At 46.5% G+C, this 27,947-nt stretch overlaps 1 protein-coding gene across 1 annotated transcript in view; it reads left to right on the top strand.

Annotated features, from left to right (window-relative positions):
• Positions 1 to 27,947, top strand: part of LOC147114107 (organic cation/carnitine transporter 2-like) — a 317,180-nt gene that overhangs the window by 40,988 nt on the left and 248,245 nt on the right. Inside the window, exon 2 of the mRNA XM_085995727.1 lies at positions 21,117 to 21,220. Coding sequence (XP_085851853.1) covers positions 21,117 to 21,220 — 104 coding nt within the window. The remainder of the gene's footprint in view (positions 1 to 21,116; positions 21,221 to 27,947) is intronic.

The raw sequence follows: 27,947 nt of genomic DNA, 5'->3' as shown, positions 1-27,947 counted from the left end.
GGGCCAATATTAAACCTGTGGAAAAAATGTTTTAATTTAACTTAATTCTCCACTTACCTTGTTAAAAGCAGGTCTTGCGACTGCTTTTTATAAGCGTAGCTCCTGGAGACTTACCCTCCCGGAGAAACCTGCAAAAAAAACGGAAGTTCCAGGTGTACGCGCTGCCTCTCCGGTGCACGCGTTCGACCTGTGAACCCCTTCCTTTAAGGGAACGGAAGTTCCGGTTTTCCACGCATGCGCAGTGCATGCACGAAACCGACACTTTTGTTGGGCCTACGCGTGAGTACCCAACGCGTACTCACCCATGGGGCCCGAAGTCCTGGCCCAATATATATTCTTCGGCGGGAAGAGTCACAAATAGAGCGTGCAAACATCTGACATTTCAGCAACAGGTGGCGATCCACAACAAGGCATGGTCCTAGGGCCAACACCATGGGGCAATTACACCATCAGCACCCGTCACCAGTTTCTGCAGAAACCAGTAAGCCTGTCATCAAATTCAACACAGCCCCCATATTTTTTGTGAGTCCTTGCTCTTTCAGAGAAGCCTTGTGCCTGTTCACAGCAGAGAAGGATAAATCTGGAAATTACAGGCCATTTAGCCTGACGGCGGTGGTGGAGAACCTTTTAGAGACAATAATCTGGGACACAATAAATTGGCACTTGGAAAAATATGCGTTAATAAATGAAAGCCAGCACGGACTGAGTTCTTTGATGAAGTAACGGAGAGGGCTAATGAGGGTAGTGCGGTTGATGTTGTATATGTGAACTTTCAGAAGGTGTTTGATAAAGTGCCACAATAGATTTGTTGGCAAAATTGAAGCCCATGGGATTAAAGGGGCAGTGGCAGCATGGATACAAAATTGGCTAAGAGACAGAAAGCAGAGTGGTGAATGGTTGTTTTTTAGATTGGAGGGAAGTATACAGTGCTGTTCCCATGGTTCAGTATTAGGAACACTGCTCTTTTTGATATATATTAATGATCTAGACTTGGGTATATAGGGCATAATTTCAAACTTTTCAGATAACATGAAACTCTGAAATGTAGTAAAAGTGAGGAAGGTAGTAACAGACTTCAGGCGTGTTAAGTCTGTGTGTTCCAGTTGTATTAAGATTAATTACTGACACAGACTACAAGAATAAAGTTCAACAGGTCTTTACTAGTTGGAGGTCAGGACTATACTAAATACAATATCACTACACAGTACTTATATACCGGTGGTCACCACCGGTATTACGTATACAGCAGCCAGAGAAAGTAGTACATCTCTTAAGGTGGAACAGGCTTAAGTTCTCTTAAGGTGGAACAGGTTACATACACCACAATCCTCCCTTTTTAGCTTAACAGTCATATCCCCATTTAACATAACATAATAACATATATACATATATAACTTCAGGTATAAACAGTTCAAAGGTTCAGTCTCTCAGGAGGCCTTCTGATTCGGTTTGGATAACGCCTTTCAGTGGTCTCTGATTCTTGTTGCTGAGGTGACTCTTCTTGTTGGTTTCCTATGTATTGGACGTCATCATCAGGTACAGTCCCTGCCGAGGTAGATGCTTCAGGTTCATTAACGTCTTCCACAGTTGTCTCTGTCGCAACCATGGGTTCGACCCTTGCTCTTGATTCTACCAGTTGATCCGCATGACGCCTTATCACATTGTTACCAATATCTACTGTGTACATCAGAGGTCCTTGTCTGGCCCGAATTGTTCCGGACTGCCATTTTTCGTTTCCATAGCCCCTTGCCAACACTGGTTGTCCTACGTCGAAATTTCGAGTGGACTTGTTATTAATATGCCGGAACTGTTTGTTTTCCACTTCCCTCCGCACATTTGGTTTTAACAAGTCCAACCTGGACCGCAACCTCCTGTTATAAAACATCATGGCAGGACTTTGGTTAGTCACTGCATGAGCGGCGTTTCGATATGCCATTAGGAAATTGTCCACCTTGTGTTGTAACGGAATCTGATCATCGTTCATGGCCTTTATTGCCTTTTTGAATGTTTGGACAAATCTCTCGGCCAACCCGTTTGTCGCCGGATGATATGGGGCAGAGGTATAATGTTTCACCCCATTCTTCTTTAAGAATTTTTGGAATTCTTCCAACATGAACTGTGGTCCGTTGTCCGAACATATCTGTTCTGGCAATCCGTTCCTTGCGAATATTGTTCTTAACACCGCAATTGTCTTTTCTGAAGTAGTGGTATTCATCTTGATCACTTCTGGCCATTTGTAATGTGCGTCCACCGCAATTAGGAACATGGAGTCCATGACTGGACCAGCAAAGTCAATATGTACGCGTTGCCATGGGGCTGAAGGCCATTCCCATGGGTGTAGTGGTGCGATCGGAGGTGCATTTTGCACTTTTTGGCACCCAGCGCAGCTTTTTGTCAACTCCTCTATCTGTTGGTCAATGCCCGGCCACCATACATAAGCCCTAGCAAGACTTTTCATCTTAACTCCCCCCAGATGACCTTCATGCAGTTCCTTTAGAACTCTTTCCTGTAACTTGGGAGGAATAATCACTCTTGTCCCGTACATCAAAGTACCATGGCAGACGGACAGCTGGTCTCGCCTTGCCGAGAATGCCGGTAACAGAGGATCACCATGTGTTGGCCATCCTTTCACTGTCACCTCGTAAACTCGGGACAGTGTCGGGTCGTTCCTGGTTTCTCTTTCAATACTTGCATTGGTGACTGGTAAACACTCGATGATGGTCGAATGAAATAACTCAACAGGGTCAACTTTCGTCGCCTCTTCTGCTTCAGGTAGTGGCAGGCGCGACAGCCCATCAGCATTGCCATGCTGCTTTGTACCTTTGAATTCTATTTGATATTGATGTGCCCCTAGGAAAAGGGACCATCTCTGGAGTCGCTGTGCTGTCATCACTGAAACACCCTTCTTAGGGTTAAAAATGGATACCAACGGCTGATGGTCTGTCAGAAGTGTGAATTTTTGGCCCTGCAGGTAATGATTAAACTTCTTCACTCCCCATACAAGGCTGAGAGCCTCCCTATCGATCTGCGCATAGTTGCGCTCAGCGGAGGTCAATGATCTGGATGCAAACGCGACTGGCCTTTCCGTGCCATTTGGCAACTTGTGTGAGAGCACTGCCCCAATACCATATGGAGAAGCATCACAAGCCAACCGAATAGGCAGTGTCGGGTTGAAGTGAGCCAACACTTCCTCTGAGGTGATCAATTCTTTGCTTTTGCGAAATGCCTTCTTACAGTTTTCGCTCCATTCCCATGGTACCCCCTTCTGTAAAAGAGCGTTCAGCGGGTGCAGTACCGTGGATAGATTCGGTAGAAACTTATGGTAATAGTTAATCAATCCCAGAAACGACCTCAACTGAGAGACATTATCCGGAGCGGGAGCCTTTACAACTGCCTCTATCTTGTCAGGAGACTTATGAAGCCCCTCCCGGTCAATGACATGACCACAGTACGAGATCTGCTTCTGAAAGAACTCACATTTCTGCCGATTAACTCTAAGTCCATACTCTTTCAGTCTGTTGAGCACCAGTTCCAAGTTTGCGAGGTGTTCTTCATCACCATCACCTGTAATCAGAATATCGTCCAGGTAACATTGTGTGCCTGGAATTCCCTGTAATACCTGCTCCATGGCCCTCTGCCAAATTGCCGGAGCCGATGCCACTCCAAAAACCAGCCTATTATACCGGTACAAACCTCTATGCGTGTTGATCGTGAGGTACTGGCGTGACTCTTCTTCAACCTCCATCTGCAAGTACGCCTGCGCCAGGTCTATCTTGGTGAAGTGTTTCCCGCCAGACAACGAAGCAAAAATATCCTCAATCCGCGGAAGCGGATACTGCACCGTGTGAAGCACCGGATTAACGGTGATCTTGAAATCTCCACAGATGCGAACCTTCCCTGGTTCTCCTGGCTTGTTGCTCGAAGGACGTTTCATAACGGGAACAATGGGCGTAGCCCACTCACTCCAATCTACCTTAGACAGTACACCTGAACGTTCTAGCGCTTCCAGTTCCGCTTCTACAGTAGGTCGTATTGCATAGGGTACCGGTCTGGCTTTGAAAAATTTTGGTTGTGCATGTTCATCAATCTTGATGTTTGCCGTAATTCCTTTCAGTGTTCCCAGTCCTTGCTGGAACACCTCTTTAGCATCATCCAATATTTTGGACAATCGTTTAGGTTTGACATCTGTTTCCCCGGAATCTACCGTTAGTGCTTTTAAGGAGTGCCAGTCCATATTCATTTTCCTAATCCACTCCCGTCCCAGTAGTGGTGGACCTCCTTCAGGTAGCACATATAAGTCCATTACTTGGCTTTCTTCGCCCTTGTGGACCACTTTTACCTCTATCTTTCCGATGGGGTACACTCTTTGCCCCGTGTATGTTTTCAATATAATCTCCGTATCCCGTAGGGGAATATGTTGGAATAACCTTTTGTAATCTTTCTTATTCATGACCGTCAATGCCGATCCAGTGTCCAATTCCATCTTTACTTGGACTCCTGCTATCTGAAGAGTGACCCAAATTGTCTGGAGATCTGCATCCTTACCAACGTTGTGTACTCTTAAGCTACCCAGTTCATTACTGCTAGCGTCTGAATCTGACTTCTGTTCGTTCGAACTGGTCTTTGTCACCTTGTGCACCTTTATGTATTTTCCTCGTGGTGACTTTTTGTTGCTGGCCTTCTTTCCTGACCGGCATACTTTAGCTATGTGGCCAAGCCTGCCACACGTTCTGCATTCTTGGTTTTTAAACCAACACTGGTTCTGATCGTGTGTTGTCTTTCCACAACGATAACATTTTACAGTACTCAAACTCAATTTATTTGTACTGAGTTCCGGTGACCGTAGCTGCATTACTGCTGTGCCTCTCGCTGCGGCTTCGTGTGCTGCTGCCATAGTGACCGCTTTCTCAAGCGTCAGCTCATTCTCCTCGAGCAGTCGCTTTTGTGTATCTTCTTTTAATAATCCACACACAAATTTATCTCTTAGCGCTTCTGTCAGTCCCGTTCCAAACTGACAGTAATTTGCTAGCTTACGCAATTCCATTAAATATTCAGCATTGCTTTCATCCTTCAGCTGCCTTCTGCTGTAAAATTTAAATCGTTCCGCTAGCATCAGCGGCGTGGGGTTTAGATGATTTTTCAGGACAGTAACTGTGATAATAATAATAACTTCCGGGAAGTTATGTCATCACTTCCTGTGAACTGTGAACTATGAACTATGAACTGTGTACATACCTCACTTCCTGTCATATGTCACTTCCTGTTGGACTGGTATAAATACTGGTCTGTTCAGCATTGTAAGAGGCTTCTACCAGAGGCATGGTAAAGACCTCTCTTGTATATAGTGTGTTTATAAGTTACTTAAAGCTTACTTTAAAGTTACTTGATGGTAAGACTCCTTTTTCTTACATCAATTTAAGTAACTTAGTATTTACACTCACAAATACTAGACCTTCGGACAAACTCGGAGTTAAGGATCCAGGGAACCACCCATCATGGAGAGAATCCTTAGACCTATTCGTCTGGACTTGGACCCGAATACACCAGCAGCTGGCAGGGTATGGAAGCATTGGTACCGTACTTTTGAGAATTTTCTGGATGAATGTAAAGCGGATGCTCCTGCTAGATTGAGGATACTTATCAATTATGTGACCCCAAAAGTGTTCGAATATGTTGATGAATGGGATAATTATGATGAGGTGATTCGGGCACTTAAGAAACTGTATGCCAAGACCCCAAATGAGGTCTATGCTAGACATCTATTGGCCACAGCCCAACAAGGGCCAGGGGAATCAATTGACGAATTCCTGCAAGAACTTCGCAGGCTCAGCATAGATTGTAATTTTCAGGCAGCCTCAGCTGAACTGTACCGCAAAGAAATGATTCGTGATGCTTTCATCTGCGGGATTGCCTCTCCATTTATACGCCAGCGTCTACTAGAATGTAAAACACTTGAGCTACAAAAAGCTTTTGACCTAGCTTGTTCTCTGGATTTGGCAAAGAGAAATGCAGACCTCTATCAGCTGCCCAGATCTCGATCTGCTGCTGTAGCTGCAACCAGACAATTCAAGCGGTCTCAGGTGAACCCTATCATGGGGGAATCTAATTCTGATAATTCTGATGAAGAAGAGGAGGATGACCCCACTTTAGCAGCCTCTTGGCAATCTAGGAAGGAGTGCTTCTTTTGTGGAGATGCTTTTCACCCTAGGAAAACCTGCCCTGCTCGCAATGCAATCTGCAGTTATTGCAAAAAAAAAAGGACACTTTGCTAAAGTTTGCCTATCAAGGGCCTCTACGAGGGCCAATCCAGCTAAGGCCTACCAGACCAGCAATGGGAAACAGTGCTTCCGGATGCATTGCTCTCTATACGGTCCCTGCTTTCTACAGCCACAAATACTACACCTCATGAGCGGTTCTTTGGATTCCAGCGTCGCTCATCTCATGGGACATCACTCCCGTCATGGCTAACTACTCCTGGACCTGTATTACTCCGAAGATACGTTCGGACGTCTAAAAATGACCCTCTCGTAGAAGAGGTCGAACTAACCGATGCCAACCCCACCTATGCAAACATATGATATTCCGACGGCCGAGAATCTACCGTATCATTACGGGATCTGGCTCCCTGCCCACCAGGACCTACTGGGACATCGGGTGATGGCATTTCACCAGGAAACTCTTGGGACCTATCGGGTACCCCTCTCCAGGATCCTGATCGGACACCAACTAGCTTGGTGCCGGTAGAACCCCGTACTCAAGGTTGCGACCCTCCCAGTACCGCGCATGAAAGTACTGATCCACCACAGACCAGCTCTGCACCTCCCTCTGAACAGAGGCAGTCCGACTTTGAACCTATTGGGGCTCGTACTCGAAGCCATGATCTCCCCGACCCTTCACAGGGCAATCCAGGCCACACAGACTCTGACCAATGGCCAACCGCATGTAAGCGGACCAGCGACCCTCTACGACGGGAATCCAAACGGGTGCGACTCTTCCTTGTTCGGCGGCTGCGGACCAAAAGGTAGACCACAGCCTCCTAATCCTGCAGGAGGGAAGAATGTGATAATAATAATAACTTCCGGGAAGTTATGTCATCACTTCCTGTGAACTATGAACTATGAACTGTGTACATACCTCACTTCCTGTCATATGTCACTTCCTGTTGGACTGGTATAAATACTGGTCTGTTCAGTATTGTAAGAGGCTTCTACCAGAGGCATGGTAAAGACCTCTCTTGTATATAGCGTGTTTATAAGTTACTTAAAGCTTACTTTAAAGTTACTTGATGGTAAGACTCCTTTTTCTTACATCAGTAACAATCTCCTCGAATGTCTTATCCGCCGGTTCACCTGGTGATAAAAGGTGTTTCAATTGCCCGTATGTCTTTGCACCCATTAAGTTCAATAAAGTTAGTGCTTTCTCTGCATCTGGGATTTTATTTGCTTTACAATAATTTTGTATGCATTCTACATACATGGCCCAATCCTCGATGTCGCTATCAAAGGTATCAATGTTCCCATGTTTAGGCATCGTTGCAATTTATTTTATCCCAAGATGGCGGCTTCCCGCTCTTGTCTTCGTCCTCCGCCTACAAAATGGCGGTTTTCCCGCGCTTGGCGGTCTTCACCCACTGGCTGCAATGGCGTTTGGCGTGCCGCTGCTGCTCCCCTTTCCCAGCAGTTAGTAACTCCCCCGACGCTGTCTCCGCTTCACCGCGGCTCCCTCGGGCATTCGCGCTTCCCCGATGTCGCGCCTCGCAGCCCTTCTTGCAGCCCGGTTATTAGCACCGGCTGCGTTCGCCTTCACCGCGGCTCTCGCGCCTTCAGTCGCCCCAGACGCTGCGCCTTTTTGGCCCGAAAGCGGCCCGGCCCTTATCACCAGCCGTGATCGATGTCCCCGCGCTGCGCCTTGCGGCCCGAATGCGGCTCGGCCCTTATCTCCGGTCGCGATCGATCTCACCGCCCTTATTCCTCCGTCTTCCTCCCCCTGTCTGTACAGCCAACGCGGCCAACTTTCTGCTCGCGTTGCTGACCGGCTTACCCACCACCGAGGTAGAAAGAAGATAGCTGACTGCCGCTGATGGAGGCTTCGAGTTCAGGATGTCTTCTGCACTCCGGGTTCTCGATGCCTGCCACGCGACGTGTCTTCCAGCAGGGTGATGAGGGTGGATGCCTCTCTTCAACGCCCGTTCTGTGTACGAAGCCGCCGTGGATATAAACTGCCGCAGGGTAAGAATCGGACTCGTCGCCACTGTTAAGTCTGTGTGTTCCAGTTGTATTAAGATTAATTACTGACACAGACTACAAGAATAAAGTTCAACAGGTCTTTACTAGTTGGAGGTCAGGACTATACTAAATACAATATCACTACACAGTACTTATATACCGGTGGTCACCACTGGTATTACATATACAGCAGCCAGAGAAAGTAGTACATCTCTTAAGGTGGAACAGGCTTAAGTTCTCTTAAGGTGGAACAGGTTACATACACCACAAGGCGGACATAGACAGACTGGTGAAAAGGACAGACACATGGCAGAATAAATTTAATGCAGAGAAGTGTGATGTAATTCATTTTGGTAGCATGAATGATGAGAGGCAATATGAACTAAATGGTACAATTTTAAAGTGAGTGCAGGAATAGAGCAACCTGGCGATATATCCACACAGGTCTTTGAAGGGGGCAGGACAAGTTGAAAAAGGTGTTAAAAAGGCATACGGGATCCTTGGCTTTATGAATAGAGACATTGATTACAAAAGCAAGGAAGTTATACTAAAAACTTTTTAGAAATTGGTTCGGCCCCAGCTGGAGTATGGTGGCCAATTCTGGGCACCACACTTTAGGAAGGATATCAAGGCCTTAGAAAGGTTGCAGAGGAGATTTACTAAAATGGTACCAGGGATGAAAGACTTCAGTTATGTGGCGAGACTGGAGAAACTAGGGTTGTTCTCCTTAGAGCTTCCTGGTTTGCTGTCTGTGAGAATTCTTCAATGTGATTGGCACAAAGATCATTAGATCTTTGTTGGCAGCTTTCTTCGTGGTTAGCGCCGAGCACCATTGTGACCGCAATATCTGGGCCCTTGTCTTTTCAGAGGAACAGTGTATGTAAAAGCTGAGATTCACCAAGGAAGCAGTAATAACGTTGTTGCACCATCAGCAGCTTTATAGCCGGTTTCCAAGTCAGGTGCGATCTTGCAAGGCAATTGCAAATCTAAACTTTTATGCTTCAGACTCATTTTTCTTATGAATCATTCATGGAATGTGGGCATTGCTGGCAAGGACAGCATTTATTGCCCATCCCTAATTGTCCTTGAGAAGGTGGTGGTGTGCCGCCTTCTTGATCTGCTGCAGTCCGTGAGGTGAAGGTGCTCCCACAGTGTTGTTAGGGAGGGAGTTCCAGGATTTTGACCCTGCGATGATGAAGGAACGCCGATATATTTCCAAGTTAGAATGGTGTGTGACTTGGAGGGGAACTTGCAGGTGGTTGTGTTCCCATGCACCTGCTGCCTTTTTACTTCTAGGTGGTAGAGGTTGACGCCCTCTCTTGACATCCTGCAGGCAGATTTTAGGGAGCTAACGTTTGAGCCGTCTGCACTTCACTAAGGAGGTCGTTACTGAAATCTACCAACTGCTGTAACCACAACTCCAACTTCAGAGCAGGGCAAAGAGCGCATTGCCAGTGGCTATCAACTTTTGTGTGTCTGGCTCCTTCCAGGCTGGTGCTGGATATATTAGCAATTGCATAATGGAGGTCACTGAGGCTCTCTATTCAAAGAGAGATAACTTCATTTCATTCCCTCTTGCCAGAGAGAAGCAGACGGAGCGAGCACGAGGGTTTGCAAGGATTGCAGGTTCCCCATGGTGCAGGGTATCATTGACTGCACACAAACTGCTTTGCATGCGCCTCATGCCAACTCTGCCATGTACCTGAACCGGAAGGGATTCCACTCCCTGAACAAAGGCAGTGCATCATGCAGGTCAATGCCCGATATCCAGGCAGCAGTCATAATGCGTTCATTCTGTGGCAATCCGCTGTGCCAGCTGCATTTCAGCTACCAAAAGGTGGCTACTAGGTGACAAGAGCTATCTGCTGATGACATGGCTCGTGACTCCAGTTCCAACCCATGCACACGTGCACAGCATGCATACATTGAGTGCCATGCTGTCACAAACATTTGGTAGGACAGACAACTGGCGTGCTAAAGCAATGATTCTGCTACCTGGACCGCTCTGGAAGGGCCCTGCAGTACTTGGATGAGCGGGTCTTAAGATTTGTGGTGCTATGCTGCATACTGCACAACCTTGCCATCATGAGGGAACAGCCCTTGCCACCATCTATCAGGCAAGAAGCTGAGGAGCAGGAACACGAAGAGGAGGAGGAGGAAGAGGAGGATGAGGAAGAGGAGAATGCGGTAGAGGAGGAAGCGGAAGGGGAGCTGCAACCTAGACAGCCTCTTTCTGCCCGGGCTGTACGTGAAGTACTAATTCAAGTGTGATACCAGTAACCTCAACCATAATTCCCTATTCACCAGCAGACCCACCCTCGTACATACCTTACCTTCCCTCTGTCATTTACCATCACATTGTCCTCTTGACCACAATACAAAAATAAAAGCCAACACAAAATACACATTCCAAACCAAATTTTTAAATTAAAGCATGCCATATTGCAGACAAAATTAAACTAATCACCCTTGTGCATTCACTTAGTGCCTGTCTTCCGTGTGCCTTTGCCCCGTCCTAGTCCTACTGTGAAGTGCTACCCCATTGGCTGCAGCCCTGGCTGGTGGAAGGCTGCTGACTTTCAGTGGAGGATACTACAGATAGCCTTGGAGGATGACCTCGAGCCGTTCTGGGACTAGAAGGCCTGGCTTCAGGCTGCACCTGTAACTAGTGGGATGCCGCAAGGATCAGTGTTGGGGCCTCAGCTATTTACAATCTATATTAATGACCTAGATGAAGGGACCGAGTGTAATGTATCCAAGTTTGCTGAAACATAGAAGATAGGAGCAGGAGTAGGCCATTCAGCCCCTCGAGCCTGCTCCGCCATTCAATGAGATCATGGCTGATCATCCAAAGTCAGTACCCTATCCCTGCCTTCTCCCCATATCCCTTTATCCCTTTAGCCTTAAGAAATATATCTAACTCCTTCTTGAATATATTTAATGAATTGGCCTCAACTGCCTTCTGTGGTAGACAATTCCACAGCTTCACCACTCTCTGGGTGAAGAAATTCCTCCTCATCTCTGTCCTAAATGGCTTACCCCTTATCTTTAGACTGTGACCCCTGGTTCTGGATGCCCTCGCCATCAGGAACATCCTTCCTGCATCTAGTCTGTCTAGTCCTGTTAGAATTTATAAGTTTCAATGAGATCCCCTCTCATTCTTCTAAACTCCAGCGAGTATAAGCTCCTCATACGTCATTCCTGCCATCCCAGATATCAGTCTGGTGAAACTTCGCTGCACTCCCTCCATGGCAAGAACATCCTTCCTCAGATAAGGTGACCAAAACTGCACACAATAGTCAAGGTGTTGTCTCGCCAAGGCCCTGTACAACTGCAGCAAGACAACTTTGTTCCTGTACTCAAACCCTCTCGCTACGAAGGCCAACATACCATTTGCCTTCTTAACCGTCTGCTGCACCTGCATGCTTACCTTCAGCGACTGGTGCAGAAGGACACCCAGGTCTCGTTGCATTTCTCCTTCTCCCAATCTATTGCCATTCAGATAATAATCTGCCTTCCTGTTTTTGCCACCAAAGTGGATAACCTCGCATTTATCCACATTATACTGCATCTACCATGCATCTGCCCAATCATCCAACCTGTCGAAATCACACTGAGTTTCTTGGCATCCTCCTCACAGCACACATGCCCACCCAGCTTTGTGTAATCTGCAAACTTGGAGATATTACTTCTGGTTCCCTCGTCTAGATCATTAATATATATTGTGAATAGCTGGGGTCCTAGGACCGATTCCTGTGGTACCCCACTAGTCACTGCCTGCCACTCAGAAAAAGAGCCGTTTATTCCAACTCTTTGCTTCTTGTCTGCCAACCTGTTCTCTATTCAAGTCAGTACCTTGCCCCCAATCCCATGTGCCTTAACCTTACACGCTAATCTCTTATGCGGGACCTTATCAAAAGCCTTCTGAAAGTCCAAATACACCACATCCACTGGTTCTCCCTTATCTATTCTACCAGTTACATCCTCAAAAAATTCCAGTAGATTAGTCAAGCATGATTTACCTTTTGTAAATCCATGTTGACTTTGTCCGATCCTGTCACTGTTTTCCAAGTGCTCTGCTATTACATCTTTTATAATGGACTCTAACATTTTCCCCACTACCGATGTCAGGCTTACTGGTCTATAATTCCCCATTTTCTCTCTACCACCTTTTTTGAATAGTGGGGTAACATTAGCTACCCTCCAATCCATGGGAACTGTTCCAGGTTCTGTAGAATTTTGGAAGATGACCAGCATTGCATCTACTACTTCTAGGACCACTTCCTTAAGTACCCTAGGATGTAAATTATCAGGCCCTGGGGATTTATCGGCCTTTAATCCCGTCAATTTCCCGAACACCATTTCCCTACAAATACTGATTTCATTCAGTTCCTCCCTCTCATTAGACCCTATGTTCCCCGACATTGCTGGGAGGTTATTTGTGTCCTCCTTTGTGAAGACAGAGCCAAATTAGGTATTTAATTGGTCTGCCATTTCTTTGTTCCCCATTATAAATTCCCCTGATTCTGACTGCAAGGGACCTGCGCTTGACTTCACCAATCTTTTTCTCTTCACATATCTATAAAAGCTTTTACAGTCAGTTTTTATGTTCCCTACAAGCTTACTCTCATACTCTATTTTCCCCTCTTAATTAATCCCTTTGTCCTCCTTTGCTGAATCCTAAACTGCTCCCAATCCTCAGGTTTATTGCTTTTTCTGGCCAATTTATATGTCCTCTCCTTGGATCTTATGCTATCCCTAATTTCCCTTGTTAGCCATGGTTGAGTCACCTTTTTTATTTTATTTTTATGCCAAACAGGGATGAACAAATTCTGTAGTTCATCCATGCGATCTTTGAATGTTTGCCATTGCCTATCCACCGTCAACCCTTTGAGTAACATTCTCCAATCAATCCTACCGAACTCGCACCTCATACCATCGTAGTTTCCTTTATTTAACTACTTCACTCTCCATCTTAATGAAGAATTCTATCATATTATGATCGCTCCGTCCCAGGGCCTCGCACAACAAGATTGCTAATTAATTCTTTCTCATTACATAATACCCAGTCTAAGTTGGCCTGGTCTCTAGTTGGTTCCTCTACATATTGTTCCAGGAAACCATCCCATATACACTCCAGGAACTCCTCCTCCACAGTATTGTTACTAATTTGGTTAGCCCAATCTATATGTAGATTAAAGTCACCCATGATAACTGCTGTGCCCTTATTGCACGCTTCTCTAATTTTCTGTTTAATGCCACCCCCAACCTCCGCATTACTGTTTGAGGGTCTGTATACCACTCCCACTAACGTTTTCTGCCCCTTGGTATTTCTCAGTTCTACCCATACAGATTCCACATCATCAGAGCTAATATCCTTCCTTACAATTGTGTTAATCCCCTCTTTAACCAGCAATGCTACCCCACATCCTTTTCCTTTTTGCCTGTCTTTCCTGAATATTGAATACCCCTGGATGTTGAGTTCCCAGGCTTGGTCACCCTGGAGCCATGTTTCCGAAATCCCAATCATATCATATCCGTTTACCTCTATTTGCACAGCTAATTCATCCACCTTATTACGAATGCTCCTTGCATTAAGACACAAAGCCTTCAGGCTTGATTTTTAACACTCTTAGACCTATTAGAATTATTATTTACTGTGGCCATGTTTGATTTAAACCCTTGATTTCTCTGACTGCCACCTTTGCTTTTCTGCTTCCTGGCTTTTGCTTCTATCCTTGTTTCCCTTTCATCTGTCTCCCTGCACAGGTTCCCAACCCCCTAACATTTTAGTTTAAACCCTCCCCCAGAACACTAGCAAACACTCCCCCTAGGACATCAGTCCCAGTCCTGCCCAGCTGCAAACCATCCAGTTTGTACTGGTCCCACCTCCCCCAGAACCGGTTCCAATGTCCCAGGAATTTGAATCCCTCCCCCTTGCACCATTCCTCTAGCCACATTATCAGCTGAAATATCCTTCTATTTCCACTCTGACGAGCACGTGGCACTGGTAGCAATCCTGTGATTACTACCTTTGAGGTCCTATTTTTTAATTTACCTCCTACCTCCCTATATTCAGCTTTTAGGACATCATCCCATTTTTTCCCTATATCGTTGGTACCTATATGCACCACGACAACTGGCTGTTCACCCTCCCCTTCCAAAATGCTCTGCAGCTGCTCTGAGACATCCTTGACCCTTGCACCAGGGAGGCAACATACAGGAAACTTTCTGGTATCCAGCACTGATGGGACCGAGCTGGTGCCGTACCATCAAAACTGCTGTAGAAACCAGCGCTAATGTTAAAACATACGGAGCTTTTGAGCTCCGTGTGAATCAACCCTGTTGCTTAGCAACAGCTTCAGAACAGTTGGCCGCAGCTTAAAAGCATCTCTGTAGCTAAGCAACAGCTTCAGCTAGACCTTGCAGAGCCTGGCTGGAAAAAAAGCAACGAGAAGTAAAAAAACTTATAGGAAACAGCTCCTGAATTTTGCCGGTAGATAGAGCTTTCTGGACATTTAACCTCCGGTTTAAGGAAAGTTTCCTGTACCATCCTGGAGTCTCATTTGTGGCCGCAGAAGCACCTATCTATTCCCCTTGCAATAGAATCCCCTATTGCTATAGCTCTACCCCTCTTTTTCCTCCCGTACTGTGCAGCAGAACCAACCATGGTGCCAGGAAGTTGGCTGCTGCTGCCTTCCCCTGATAAGCCATCCTCCCCAACAATATCCAAAGCGGTATGTTTGTTTGAGAGGGGGATGGTCACAGGGGACCCCTGCACTACCTGTCTGCACCTACTAATCTGCCTGGTGGTCACCCATTCCCTTCCATTCTCTGTGCAGCCTTTACCTGTGGTGTGACCAACTCATTAAACGTGCTTTCCATGATGTCCTCAGCATCGTGAATGCTCCAGTATGTATCCATTCGCAGCTCCAGCGCCGCAATGCAGTCTGCCAGTAGCTGCAGCTGGATACACTTCCCGCACACATGGTCGTCAGAGACACAGGAAGTGTCCCTGATTTCCCACATAGTGCAGGAGGAGCATACCACGGCACCGAGCTGTACTGCCATGACTTACCCTTTAATTAATTCAAATTAAATTAAAATCAAATCAATCCCACCAATTACACTATAATTAAATGATATACTCATGGGCTCTTGTTTACCAGCAGTCCCCGCTATACAACAGAGACCTTAGAAACTATAAGCCACAAAATTTAAGTTTGGAAAAAAGCGAGAAAGAGGGAAATACTCACCAACCAATCACTTACCTGCTTTCTGGTGACATCACTCTTCGACTACTTTTTACTTCTCTCTCTCCTCTCGCAGGTCCGCCTCTCCCGTTCTCGGAGCTCAGTTTAAATCAGCCTCTCCCGCCTCTCCTCTCACAGGTCCGCCTCTCCCGTTCTCGGAGCTCGGTTTAAATCAGCCTCTCCCGCCTCTCCTCTCGCAGGTCCGCCTCTCCCGCTCTCGAAGATACAAAGTTAAATGAGACAGTAAGGTGTTAGTAGAACAAAAGAGTCTGCAAAGGGATATAGATAGACTAAGTGAGTGGGCAGTAAGGTGGCAGATGGAGTATGGAGTATAATGTAGGGAAATGTGAGGTTATTCACTTTGATAGGAAGAATAGAACAACAGAATATTTTTTAAATGGTGTGAAGCTTTCAAATGTTGGTGTTCAGAGTGATTTGGGTGTCCTCGTGCAAGAAACACAGAAAGCTAGCATATAGGTACAGCAAGCAATAAGTAAGACAAAAGGCATGTTGGCCTTTATTGCAACGGGGTTGGAGTATAAGAGTAAGGAAGTCTTGCTACAGTTGTACAGGGCCTTGGTGAGACCACACCTGGAGTACTGTGCACAGTTTTGGTCTCCTTATCTAAGGAAGGATATACTTGCCTTGGAGGCAGTGCAACAAAGGTTCACTAGATTGATTCCTGGGATGAGAGGGCTGTCCTATGATGAGAGATTGTGTAGAATGGGTGTATAATCTCTGGAATTTAGAAGAATGAGAGGTGAACTCATTGAAACATATAAGATTCTGAATGGGTTGACATGGCAGATGCTGAGAGGCTGTTTCCCCTGGCTGGAGTGTCTAGAACTAGGGGACATAGTCTCAGTCTAACGGGTAGGCCATTTAAGACTGAGATGAGGAGGAATTTCTTCACTCAGAGGGTTGTGAATGCTGAGTCTTTGAGTATATTCAAGGCTGAGATAGATAGATTTTTGGACTCTAGGGGAATCAAGGGATATGGAGATCGGGCAGGAAAGTGGAGTTGAGGTCGATAATCAACCATGATCTTATTGAATGGCGGAGCAGGCTTGAGGGGCCGTATGGCCTACACTTGCTCCTAACTCTTATGTTCTTAAAGGGACACACACATCTTTCAGGTAAGTTTGCATTTAAGCTTTTGGACTGGATTTTTTTTGACTTTATTTAAGTACTGTCTTGCTGCAATATATGTTAAAAGATTTTTAACATAGAAACATAGAAAGATAGAAGATAGGAGCAGGAGTTGGCCATTTTGCCCCTCGAGCCTGTTCCGCCATTTAATGAGATCATGGCTGATCATACAAATTCAGTACCCTGTCCCTGCTTTCTCCCCATATCCCTTGATACCTTTAGCCTTAAGAAATATATCTAACTCCTTCTTGAATATATTTAAAATTTTGCCTCAACTGCCTACTGTGGTAGAGAATTCCACAGGTTCACCACTGTCTGGGTGAAGAAAGTCCTCCTCATCTCAGTCCTAAATGGCTTACCCCTTATCCTTAGACTGTGACCCCTGGTTCTGGACTCCCCCGCCATCGGGAACATCCTTCCTGCATCTAGTCTGTCGAGTCCTGTTAGAATTTATAAGTTTCAATGAGATCCCCTCTCATTCTTCTAAACTCTAGCGAATATAAGCCTAATCGACCCAATCTCTCTTCGTACCTCATTCCTGCCATCCCAGGTATCAGTGTGGTGAATCTTCGCTGCACTCCCTCCATGGCAAGAACATCCTTCCTCAGATAAGGTGACCAAAACTGCACACAATACTCAATATGTACAACTGCAGCAAGACGTGTGCAGGGAGTGCTGCTGGATGCTTGCAATGCCTCAGATGGTAAAGGAAGGCATCTGAGAAGACATCAAATGCTGCAAATACTCATCAGGTCAGGCAACATCCGTGGAGAGAGAAATGGACTTCACATCTCAGGTTGGGATGCTGCCTGACCTGCTGAGTATTTGCAGCATTTTCTACTTTTATTTCAGATTTTCAGCATCCACTCGCAGAGGGAAGAGGAAGACACAGAAGAGGAAGAAATAGAAGAGGAGGAAGCAGAAGGAACGATGTAACCCAGACAGCCCCTTTCTGGCTGGGATATCTGGGATGGAATGATCCACATTTGGCAACAGTGACCACAACCCCAATTCCCCTTTCAATATTTGTCCCACACCTTACCTTCCCTCTGTTACTGACCATCACAGTGTCCTCTTGGCCACAATGTTGAATAAAAGCCACCACAAAGCAAACTTTCCAATCCAACTAATACATCTATCCATCCAATAAGACACCAAAAATCAACTCATCACCCTTATGCATTCCCTTAGTGACTTGTGTGTGCCTTTGCCTATCTTACTGATGTCATGCAGTGCTACCCCAGTGGCTGCAGCATGGCTGGTGGAAGGCTGCTGACTTGCAGTGGGGGACACTGCAGATGGGCTTGCTGGTTGACCTTGAGGAGCTGCTGGCTGGGAGTGTGAAATTGAGTGATGGTGTTTCTTCTTCTTCAGTTTCATCTTCTTGGTCAACCACTGGCTGGGCAGACTACATTTCTTGGGTTTTTGAAATGATGAAGGCACAGGGGTAGAGTTGTGGGCCCCGATTTTCCCCCAGCCGTCGGGTGGGGTTTCAGGTGGCCGGGGGAAAATCCCGAATTTGGGGGTCCCGACACCATCCCGCCCAAAATCCCGCCCCACGTAAGTTTCAGGGGCGGCGGGTACCCGCCCCACACTGGGACCCGCCGAAACCAGGCGGGAAGGGATTAGTGCCAATTAGTTTTTAGCCTAATCCCTACTTTGAGGGGTTTCGTGTGGGTTTCCCGACGGCTCCAAACCACGCCAGGTAGAGCAGGCGGGCCGTCGGGTTGGAGGGGTCGCGATGTCGGCGCTCAGGTGAGTGATGGGTGCATGAGTGCAAAGGTAAGTGTGTTTGGTGTGTCTAAAGTATGTAAAGCACTTTTATTTACCTGTACTTACCTTAACAGTCTTTCTTCCTGTAGCCGTCGGGAGCGCATCACTCAGCCGGAACTGAAAGCTGAACGGCTGCGATCTGTCAAAAGTGACAGCCTTCAGCTTTGAGTGCCGGTGAAAGTTCTAACTGAGTCTGTGCAGAATGACTCAGCTTAGAACTCAGAGTGCCAGTGTTTCACAGCCTCAAACAGCTGTGAAACACTGATATTTCATCTGTCAAGAACTCTTGACAGATGAAATTTCAGTCTGTGACGTCACCTGTTGCTGGGTGGCCCTTAATTGGCCTGCTGAGCCCGCTGGGTGGGCTCAACAAGGTCAATCAAGGGAAAATTGCGCGGATTGGCCGGATGTCGAAGTAGGCGGGTCAAAAACCCAAAAGGGAAAGTCCCGCCTTCTTCCCGACAGGTTCGGCAAAATCTACCCCGTGGTGTGGGGAGTGCAGGAAAGCAAGAGGTGCATGCGAGAAGGAGGATACCAGCATCTTGTATCCTTTCAGCCCCACTGCTGGCCAAGGGCTCAGCCATGCCCCTGCCAAGAATGGCCAGCACCATTTCCTCCAAGGGGGTGAGGTGAAGCTAGGAATGGGTTTTTTTGCCTTATGATTGGTACAGATGTTGGTAGGTGAGTGATGGGGGGATGGGGGGAGTCGTACATTCAGAAGTGTATGAGGCTAGTGATGCAGTTGGTCGGAGACGGCTTTTAAAGATGCATTCACTGACATTGCCCAGTGGTCTGAGGTCATGAAGCTTCTTTGGGCACTGGAACTAGGTGGTGGGGGTGACACTGCTGGCAGTGACGGCCTCGGTGATGTGGTCCCACATCGTTCTTTCTGGAGGGCCTCCTGACTCCTGTGGGTAGAGGACCTTCCTTTCAGTGTTGACCCCCTGCACAAAACTGGAGTGCTGCGTGTGTGACCCTGGGTGACTCTTCCCTGGCTTGCTAAGCCATTTGTGTTAGTGCTGAAGCACTATTCCCATTTTTTGAGGTGCGGAAGGGGATTCAGCTTTAAGAGCTGAAGACTCCCACTTGGTAATTTTTTTTCAAATATTATTTTTTTTAAAAAGGCAGTCGAACTGTAAGGGCTGAAAACTGCATTTTTTACTTCATTTTAATTTTTATCACTTGAGAAGGCATTGCCCTTTTACACAAATGCCCTTTAAATATCCCTTTTGCCCTTTTAATATCCCACAATGCCAAGCGACATCATAGTCTCACTTCCAGAGGCTGTTGGAAGATGCAATGCTGCTTCTGGATGCCACATTCGGGACTGATGCTGGGACTAACACCACCAGGAGGGTGTTACACAGCGAGCTTAGCACTGGGCTAATAATCTTTAGACCCCAGCGTGAATTTTTCACTCCTACCGCGCCACCATTTTTGGCGACCGTTAAACTGCGGCCACTGTGGCACCGGCAACTTTCGTGTCACAGTTGAATTTCGAGGACATTGTCTTCGGCCCCCACTACAAACTCGACTAGCCACTAATGCCATCCCTATCCCTGGCAGGTGTCTGAGGCTGAACCAGACTGTTCGCAACCTTGGTGTCATATTTGACCCTGAAATGAGCTTCCGAGCACATATCTGTGTCATCACTAAGACCGCTTATTTCCACGTCCGTAACATCGCCCGACTCCATCCCAGCTCAGCTCATCTGCTGCTGAAACCCTCATCCCTGCCTTTGCTACCTCTAAACTTGACTATTCAAATGCACTCCTGGCCGGCCTCCCAAGTTCTACCCTCCGTAAATTTGAGGTCATCCAAAACTCTGCTGCCCGTGTCCTAACTCACACCAAGTCCTGTTCACACATCACCCCTGTGCTCTCTGACCTACATTGACTCTCAGTTAAGCAACGCCTCGATTTTAAAATTGTCATCCTTGTTTTCAAATCCCTGCATGGCCTCGCCCCTCCCTATCTCTGTAAATGCCTCCAGCTCTACAACTCTCCGAGATATCTGCGTTCCTCCAATTCTGGCCTCTTGAGCATCCCTGATTTTAATTGCTCAACCATTGGTGGCCGTGCCTTCAGCTGCCAAGAACATAAGCTCTGGAATTCCCTCTCTAAACCTCTGTGCCTCGCTACTTCTCTTTCTCCTTTAAGACGCTCCTTAAAATCTACCTCTTTGACCAAGCATTTGGTCATCTGTCCTAATTTCTCCTATGTGGCTTGGGGTCAAATTTTTTTATAATGCTCCTGTGAAGCACCTTGGGACGTTTTAATATATCAAAGGCGCTATATAGAAACAAGATGTTGTTGTTGTTCAAGTATATCTTTAATTTTTTATATAACAGTGCCGTGAACTCTGAGGTGCTGTGTTTTTGGAAGGCAAAAGCTCAGGATCACTATGAGAAAATGTAATGGTCTTGCCCTCCAAAATGCTGGAATAATGCATCACACCTCCAGAAAATAAATCTCACACCTACAACAGTTGCATTTTCCTCAACCTCCTGGCTCTGAGGTGTAAATTGCTGCCACTGAGCTTAGCTGACATTGTGGTCGACTTAGTGAAACAAATGGGCTTTTCTAGTAATGCGCTGTTTCTGTCCATTCTGATGACGTAGCATGCACATTCTTCGATCCAGTGTAGTAAAATCGCTTACCTGTAATTTTGCCCAAGACCACATATTTGGAGTTTTTCATTTCTCTTTGTATTTCAGTGGGACTTGGTGTGTGACAATGACTGGAAAAGGCCACTTTCTATGACTGTATTCTTCGTGGGAGTGCTGGTTGGTTCCTTTTTTTCTGGAATGTTGTCAGACAGGTGAGTTATTTCCTTTACAAAAGCAAAATACTGCAGATGCTAGTTTAAACTAGTTTGTCAGGGGGCTGGGAACCTAAGTGTGGGCCCAGAACAGAGAGAAACAAAGCTGGAAGTGCAAGTTAGAAAAGTAGTCAGCAAAACTAGTAGGGAGCAGAAACAAAGGCCAACAGTAAAGAGGGACAAAGTGCAGAAAAATATTAAACAGGCAAAGTTAAAGGCACTTTATCTAAATGCACGTAGCATTCGCAACAAGGTGGATGAATTAATGGCACTAATAGAAGTAAATGGGTATGATGTAATTGCCATTACAGAGACATGGTTGCAAGGTAACCAAAGCTGGGAACTGAATGTTCCAGGGTACTCAACATTTAGGAAGGACAGACAAAAAAGGAAAAGGAGGTAATGTAGTGCTGTTAATAAGGGATGAGATCGGTACGGTAGAGATAAAAGATCTTGGCTTGGCAGATCGTGATGTAGAACTGGAATAAGTTTGGGTGGAGCTAAGAAACAGCAAAGGGCGGAAAACATTGGTGGGAGTTGTGTATAGGCCACCAAACAGTAATGGTAATGTAGGGCACAGTATCAATCAAGAGATTAGAAGTGCATGTAACAAGGGCAATACGGTAATCATGTGGGACATTAATCTACATGTTGACTGGGCAAATCAAATTACCGCTAATGGTGTGGAGGACAAATTCTTGGAATGCATGCGAGATGGTTTCCTGGATCAGTATGTGGAGGAACCAACCAGGGAACAGGCTATTCTGGATCTGGTACTGTGTAATGAGAAAGGGCTAATCAATAATCTTGTGGTAAAGGGACCTTTAGGGACAAGTGACCATAATATGATTGAATTTTATATTAAGTTTGAGAGTGATGTAGTCCAATCTGAAACTAAGGTCTTCAATCTAAACAGAGGAAACTACAAGGGTATGAGGGACAAGTTGGCCATGGTAGATTGGGAGACTACACTAAAAGGTATGAAGGTGGACATACAATGGCCAACATGCAAAGAAATAATGCATAATTTGCAACAAACATATATGCCTCTAGGACATAAAAACCCAAAAGGAAAAGTGATCCAACCATGGCTAACAAAAAAAATTAAATCTAGTATTAAGTCAAAGGAGGAAACTTATAAATTTGCCAGAAAAAGCGGTCAGCCTGAGGATTGGGATCTTTTTAGAAATCAGCAAAGGAGGACCAAGAAGTTGATAAAGAAAGGGAAAATGGAATATGAGCACAATCTAGCGAAAAATATAAAAACAGATTGAAAAAGCTTCTATAGGTATGTGAAAAGGAAAAGACTGGCGAAGGTAAATGTAGGTCCTTTACAGTCAGAGACGGGAGAATTTATAATGGGGAATGAGGAAATGGCAGAGAAATTAATAAATACTTTGCTTCTGTCTTCATGCAGGAAGACAAAAAAAACCTCCCAGAAATACAAGAAAACCAAGGCTGTGATGAGAATGAGAGACTTAAAGAAATGATTATTAGTAAAAAAACAGTACTAGCAAAATTAATGGGACTAAAAGTCGATAAATCCCAAGGACCAGATGACCTACATCCTAGGGTTTTGAAAGAGGTGGCCATTGGTATAGTGGACGCATTGGCTGTCATCTTCCAAAATTCTATAGATTCTGGAATGGTTCCTGCAGATTGGAGGATAGCAAATGTAACCCCGCTATTTAAGAAAGGAGGGAGAGAGAAAATGGGGAACTACAGACCTGTTAGCCTGACATCATTAGAAACATAGAAACATAGAAGATAGGAGCAGGAGTAGGCCATTCGGCCCCTCGAGCCTGCTCCACCATTCGATGAGATCATGGCTGATCATCCAAACTCAGTACCCCGTACCTGCATTCTCCCCATATCCCTTGATAACTTTAGCTCTAAGAAATATATCTAACTCCTTCTTGAATATATTTAAAGACTTGGCCTCAACCGCCTTCTGTGGTAGAGAATTCCACAGGTTCACCACTCTCTGGGTGAAGAAATTCTTCCTCATCTCTGTCCTAAATGGCTTACCCCTTATCCTTAGACTATGACCCCTGGTTCTGGACTCCGACCATCGGGAACATTCTACCTGCATCTAGTTTGTCCAGACCTGTCAGAATGTTATAAGTTTCGATGAGATCCCCTCTCATTCTTCTAAACTCCAGCGAGTATAAGCCCAATCGACCCAATCTCTCCTCATACGTCATTCCTGCCATCCCAGGGATCAGCCTTGTGAATCTTCGCTGAACTCCTTCCATGGCAAGAACATCCTTCCTCAGATAAGGCGAACAAAACTGCACACAGTACTCAAGGTGTGGTCTCACCAAGGCCCTGTACAACTGCAGCAGGACATCCTTGCTCCTGTACTCAAACCCTTTCGCTATGAAGGCCAACATACCATTTGCCTTCTTCACCGCCTGCTGCACCTGCATGCTTACCTTCAGTGACTGGTGCACAAGGACACCCAGGTCTCGTTGCACTTCCCCTTCTCCCAATCTATTGCCATTCAGATAATAGTCTGCCTTTCTGTTTTTGCCACCAAAGTGGATAACCTCGCATTTATCCACGTTATATTGCATCTGCCACGCTTCTGCCCAATCACCCAACCTGTCCAAATCATCCTGGAGTTTCTCGGTATCGTCCTCGCAGCACACACGCCCACCCAGCTTTGTATTGTCTGCAAACTTGTAGATATTACATCTAGTTCCCTTATCTAGATCATTAATGTATATTGTGAATAGCTGGGGTCCAAGGACCGATCCCTGCGGTACCCCACTAGTCACTGCCTGCCACTCGGAAAAAGACCATTAATTCCTACTCTCTGCTTTCTGTCCGCCAACCAGTTCTCTATCCAAGTCAATACCTTGCCCCCAATCCCATGTGCCTTAACTTTACATGCTAATCTCTTATGCGGGACCTTATCGAAAGCCTTTTGAAAGTCCAAATACACCACATCTACTGGTTCTCCCTTATCTATTTTCCCATTTACATCCTCAAAAAATTCCAGTAGATTAGTCAAGCATGATTTACCTTTTGTAAATCCATGTTGACTTTGTCCGATCCTGTCACTGTTTTCCAAGTGCTCAGCTATTACATCCTTTTTTATGGACTCTAGCATTTTCCCCACCACCGATGTCAGGCTTACCGGTCTGTAATTCCCCGCTTTCTCTCTACCACCCTTTTTGAATAGTGGGGTAACATTAGCTACCCTCCAATCCATGGGTACAGTTCCAGATTCCAGCGAATTTTGGAAGATGATCAGCAATGCATCTACTATTTCTAGGGCCACCTCCTTAAGTACCCTAGGATGTAGATTATCAGGCCCTGGGGATTTATTGGCCTTCAATCCCATCAATTTCCCTAACACAATTTCCCTACAAATACTGATTTCTTTCAGTTCCTCCCTCTCATCAGACCCTATGTTCTCCAACATCTCTGGTGTAAAGTCTGCACCTCAATAATACACGGACTTCGGGAGAACAGTTTAACAGGTACTTTACTGAACAAGGGGCAGCTTGAAACTGAAACTACAGAAGCCTGCTAGGGCCTTTTATACAGGGGTGGTCACTGCCGGTACTGCAGTCTAAGACCAGTTATTCCCTTAAAGGTACATACACAACAATTCCTCCCCTTTTAGATAAACAGTACATAACATTTATTTAACAACTAAATAATAACTAATTACAATTACAATTTTCTCAATAATATATGCATCAACTGAAATAGTCATTTATAAGTTCAGTCTTTGAGGAGGCTTCCTGATCCGGACTGGATAGCGCCTTTCTCGAGTATCCTGTTCTGGCGGTGGAGTCAATTCTGGCTCATTGTCATTGGTTGGTTCGTCAGCTTCCAATACCACTGCTTCTGAGGTAGACGCAATCTGTACTTCGGGTTGATTACCAGGTGCACCTGCTCGTGGTATGGGTTTGGCTTGTTTCTGTGACTCTAGAATCTGGTCAGCATGGCGTCTCATGATGCTCTCTCCAATGTCCACTGTGTACATTAGTGGTCCCTGCTGTGTGCATATCGTTCCTGGCTGCCATTTTTCTATTCGGTAGTCGCGGGCCAAGACTGGTTGCCCTATCTTGAAGCTCCTGGTTGGCTTCGCATTTATGTGCTGGAACTGCTTATCCTCAACATCTCATCTTATGTTTGGTTTGAGCAAATCCAAGCGACATCTTCGTCTCCGGTTGAAAAACAGTACGGCTGGAGTTTGGTTGGTTACTGCATGTGTCGCATTCCGGTAAGCAAACAGGAAGTTATCCACCTTGTGTTGCAGTGGTATGTCGTCATTATACATTGCCTTGATGGCCTTTTTAAAGGTCTGAACAAACCTCTCAGCCAATCCATTTGTGGCTGGATGATATGGGGCAGATGTGTAATGTTTCACCCCATTATTCTTCAGGAACCTCCGGAAATCCTCAGACACAAACTGTGGGCCATTGTCGGAACAGATCTGTTCTGGCAACCCATACCTGGCGAAGATGGTCCTTAGGACTGCAATAGTTTTCTCCGTGGTGGTGAAGGACATTTTAATGACCTCTGGCCATTTCGAATGGGCGTCCACAGCGATTAGAAACATTGGCCTAGAAATTCAGTATAGCCACTTTTGGGGCGGTAAAGTCAGGCGGCCGCTAAAGTTTGCGCCCGGCGCAAAGTCGAGCCCCCTTCGCCGATATTCAGTTGCGTCGCCCTAAGAGGTTGCTGCTGCGCTAAAACAGGCGATGCACGACTATCATTAGGCGCTAAGCCGGCAGCCCAGGGCGCTAACACCGGAAGTTGGGCGCAGGGCAGGTGCGGCGAGCTGCTGATTGCCGGCAGACACTCTGGCTCCGGTGAGCTCTTAAAGGGGGAGGGTGGATTTGTTTTTTTGAAAGGCCGAGACTATTGGGGAGGGCTTCTCTCCATCAGTTTGTTATGTGGTACCGGTCTTCTTCTCCTCCTCCTCCTCCTCCTCCTCCTCCCCCAAAGAAGGAGTGTTGCAAAACGGCTGCCTTTTCTACTGCAGGAGTGCCCTTTAATTTGCGCTCCCCGTGGCCCGCATCGGCTGACCACCGTTCGACTTAACAGTCGCTAGGGCCGCCAGGCGCACAATGGGGCGGCGCGAGTGAAGTTCCGGTTCCGGGCGCACAAAGGGCGTTGCACGGCGAAATGACGTCATGATCTGCGCGCGCAGATGAGCGCGCGCAATGACTTTGCGCCGGCGCTAAATGTCTACTGAAGTTGGGGCGAGGCGCAGATCGCGCTGCACCTGGGCGCTAAGCGCCTAGCGCTCGAGATCTACTCCTCCTAAGGCGCTAACGGCTGGCGCAGCCAACTGAATTTCTAGGCCATTGAGTCCATAAATGGACCAGCAAAATCAATGTGTACCCGTTGACATGGAGATGAGGGCCACTCCCATGGATGTAGCGGGGCCTGTGGTGGAGCGTTTTGGCCCTTCTGGCATCCTGTGCATCTCTTGGTCATATCCTCGATTTCTTTATCGATTCCCGGCCACCACACAAACGCCCTGGCTAGGCTCTTCATTTTTACCCCTCCCAGATGACCCTCGTGAAGCTCATTGAGTACTCTATCTCTCAACTTGGGTGGAATTACCACTCGGGATCCACACATCAAGGTTCCCCGGCACACTGACAGCTGTTCTCTCCTTTGCGAGAATGCTGGCAACAGTGAGTCGCCATATGCTGGCCATCCCTTCACCGTCAAATCATAGACCCGAGAGAGTGTCGGGTCATTTCGGGTTTCCTTCTCAATACTTGCGTTTGTAACAGGCAAACATTCGACTATGGTCGCATGGAATATCTCCACAGGGTCCACTGCAGGTGCTTCTTCCGCCGTAGGCAACGGTAGGCGCGACAGCCCATCAGCATTTCCATGTTGCTTCGTACCTTTCTACTCTATGTCATACTGATGTGCCCCTAGAAAAAGTGACCATCTTTGCAGCCGTTGCGCCGTCATCACCGGAACGCCCTTCTTTGGGTTAAAAATTGAGACCAGGGGTTGATGATCAGTCAGTAGGGTGAATTTCTGCCCGTGCAGATAGTGATTGAACTTCTTCACCCCCCACACCAGGCTGAGGGCCTCCCTGTCAATCTGGGCGTAGTTACGCTCGGCTGAGGTTAGCGAGCGCGATGCAAAGGCTATTGGCCTCTCTGAACCGTCACGGAATTTGTGTGACAGCACCGCTCCAATGCCGTAAGGTGACGCATCACATGCCAACCGAATCGGTAGTGTTGGGTTGTAGTGGGCCAATACTTCTTTTGAAGTGATTTGACATTTACATTCCTGAATGGCACGCTTACACTCATCACTCCATTTCCATGTTACACCAGTTTGAAGGAGGGCATTCAGTGGGTGCAGAATTGTAGATAAATTCGGCAAGAACTTATGGTAGTAGTTCACCAACCCGAGGAACGACCTCAGTTGCGACACATTTTCTGGTGCTGGAGCCTTGACTACAGCCTCAATCTTGTCCAGCGGCTTATGCAACCCTTCCTCATCAATCATGTGGCCACAATACAAGATTTGTCTCCTGAAGAACTCGCATTTGGGACAGTTGGCTCGTAGCCCATATTCCTGCAATCTCGTGAGCACCTGTTCCAGGTTGGCAAGGTGTTCATTGTCATTTTTGCCCGTAACCAGGATGTCGTCCAAATAACACTGGGTCCCCGGGATCCCTTGCAGGACTTGTTCCATTGCCCTCTGCCACATCGCTGGGGCCGATGCTACC

Source organism: Somniosus microcephalus, chromosome 8 (genome assembly GCF_052327205.1).
Source record: "Somniosus microcephalus isolate GS21.2 chromosome 8, FLI_Smic_1.0, whole genome shotgun sequence".
In the NCBI taxonomy this organism is placed as follows: Eukaryota; Metazoa; Chordata; class Chondrichthyes; order Squaliformes; family Somniosidae; genus Somniosus; species Somniosus microcephalus.
Note: the sequence above shows the minus strand (reverse complement) of the source record. Positions and strands in the feature narration are given on the sequence as shown.